Here is a 1,949-nt window from a genome sequence, read left to right as displayed (position 1 = left end):
GAATTTAATTTTAGTATTTAAAATTAGTCAAATATTAATAAAAAATAATAAATTTTGATAATCTTTAAATATTTCTATTATTTTGTTAGTCTAACTAACTAACTAAAGAAGAAACAAAAAAAAAAAATGCAGAAATATGGATCAGGAGGTGTGGCAGGCACTATTATTCCAGTAACATCACCACATCCACATGTTATGTACAAAGCAGCAGATCCTCCCATTAACGGCCTCTCCAGCGCCAACCCAAACCCCATCATTGACTTCCATCCGGTAAACTTCATTTCATTACTCTGCCTTTTCTTCCTTCCAACACACGCAAACATTTTTCACACATGTCTAATAATGCAATAAAATTACACCAAATGCTACATATCTAAGTTTCCAATTAAATTAAACAATAAAACTTGAATAAATAGATAATTGAGAATAATAAAAATAATGTCTATTGATGTTAGATTAATTTAGTTAGACTTAATTGATAAAAAGATTTATACGAATAGTATTGAGTAAGAGATTCTAGCGCTTTTAACTAATATTACAGTACTTTTAATTTATTAGTCTAATAACATATTTTTAACCCTTATTTTTAAATATTACTAATTAATTACTGGACAAAAACAATAAATTTTACTTGTCTTCTAATATCATCCTATACTAAAATGTGTTTTGCAAATGGCATTGTGAAATAGTATTTCTATACTTCATTGTGAAATAGTATTAACGATAAAATTGACATGAAAATTTATGTGTTCAAATTAGTCAAACTTAATTATTACTCTATTCAGATATATATTAACCAAAATGTCACTCTCAATTGTCAAAATATATTAATTTATGAAGTAATATTTTTCTACTTCATGTGAGGATCCATAAATTGCTTTGTTTTACATCATTGCTTTAACAAATAACTAAACACGACAAACTATTAACAACATGAAAATATATATGGATTTAATTGCTTTATTTGCATTGTTATTATTAAAAGAGCACATCAATCATATATTATGTTATTAAAAGTAAATTAAAACATTTTATTAGGAAACCAATCTTATTTTAACCAACAATCACCAAAAACAGTAGGGAATATACAAATGTTAAAAGGAAAAAGATAAATATAAAAAACAAGATAGGCATTGACTGATTTTGTTAAAAAAAAAAGTTGGTTTCCAATTTTTATCAAAATAAAATTACTTTTCAGGCCTATTGAAATATTAAAAGGGAGACCAATTAAATTCATATATGGAAGAACAATGTACCTGATTTTATGAATAGTGGTGGATACTAGGAAATTACCTTAAATTCTTTTCTTTTTTTTTTGCATGTTTAATTTATAATTCATTTTTTTATTTTTATATATGGGCAGTCAAAGGAGAGCATAGATGCAGCTATTGGAGATGTTCTATCAAAGCCATGGCAGCCACTACCTCTTGGACTTAAAGCTCCAGCACTTGACAGTGTTCTAACTGAATTACAAAGACAGGGAATTTCAAATATTCCACCCTCTTGTGCTTGAGAATAAAAAGGTTCTTTATCCCTTTATTGCACTTTCATGTGGTGGCCACAACAAACCCTAATTTGACGACTTCTCTTATCATTCATTATATATATGTTGCATGCACCGCATCATATATATATAGTAATATTTTGCTTTTAAAAGCAAAAGGAAAAGAAGAATTAGAAAAGGGGAAAAAAAGAAGAAGATATCTTTCATTGCTTTTTAACTTTTTCCTCAGGTGCTGTAATCTTAAACGAGGTATTAGTTTGGAGACTCGATCATTAGCCATTTTGTGTATGTACCATTGTAATGGCAGTGATTTTTGTATTAATATGAGACTAATAATATAAATAAGTTGAGGAATCCCAAGAAAGCATGCACTTTAAGGATTTTTTTTCTCTCTCTCTCTCTTTTATTTTATTTCTGTTTTTTTTTTTTTTTTTTCAAGTTACAC

General features: G+C 27.3%; 1 protein-coding gene across 3 annotated transcripts in view; it reads left to right on the top strand.

Annotated features, from left to right (window-relative positions):
* Positions 1 to 1,886, top strand: part of LOC107629821 (transcription activator GLK1) — a 7,867-nt gene extending 5,981 nt beyond the window's left edge. For all 3 annotated transcript variants that reach the window (XM_016332725.2, XM_016332726.2, XM_021118429.1), the window contains 2 exons: positions 133 to 270; positions 1,364 to 1,886. In XM_016332725.2, the coding sequence (XP_016188211.1) occupies positions 133 to 270; positions 1,364 to 1,513 (288 nt within the window). In that variant the 3' untranslated portion in view covers positions 1,514 to 1,886. The remainder of the gene's footprint in view (positions 1 to 132; positions 271 to 1,363) is intronic.

This window comes from Arachis ipaensis, chromosome B03 (assembly GCF_000816755.2).
Source record: "Arachis ipaensis cultivar K30076 chromosome B03, Araip1.1, whole genome shotgun sequence".
Lineage (NCBI taxonomy): Eukaryota > Viridiplantae > Streptophyta > Magnoliopsida > Fabales > Fabaceae > Arachis > Arachis ipaensis.
Note: the sequence above shows the minus strand (reverse complement) of the source record. Positions and strands in the feature narration are given on the sequence as shown.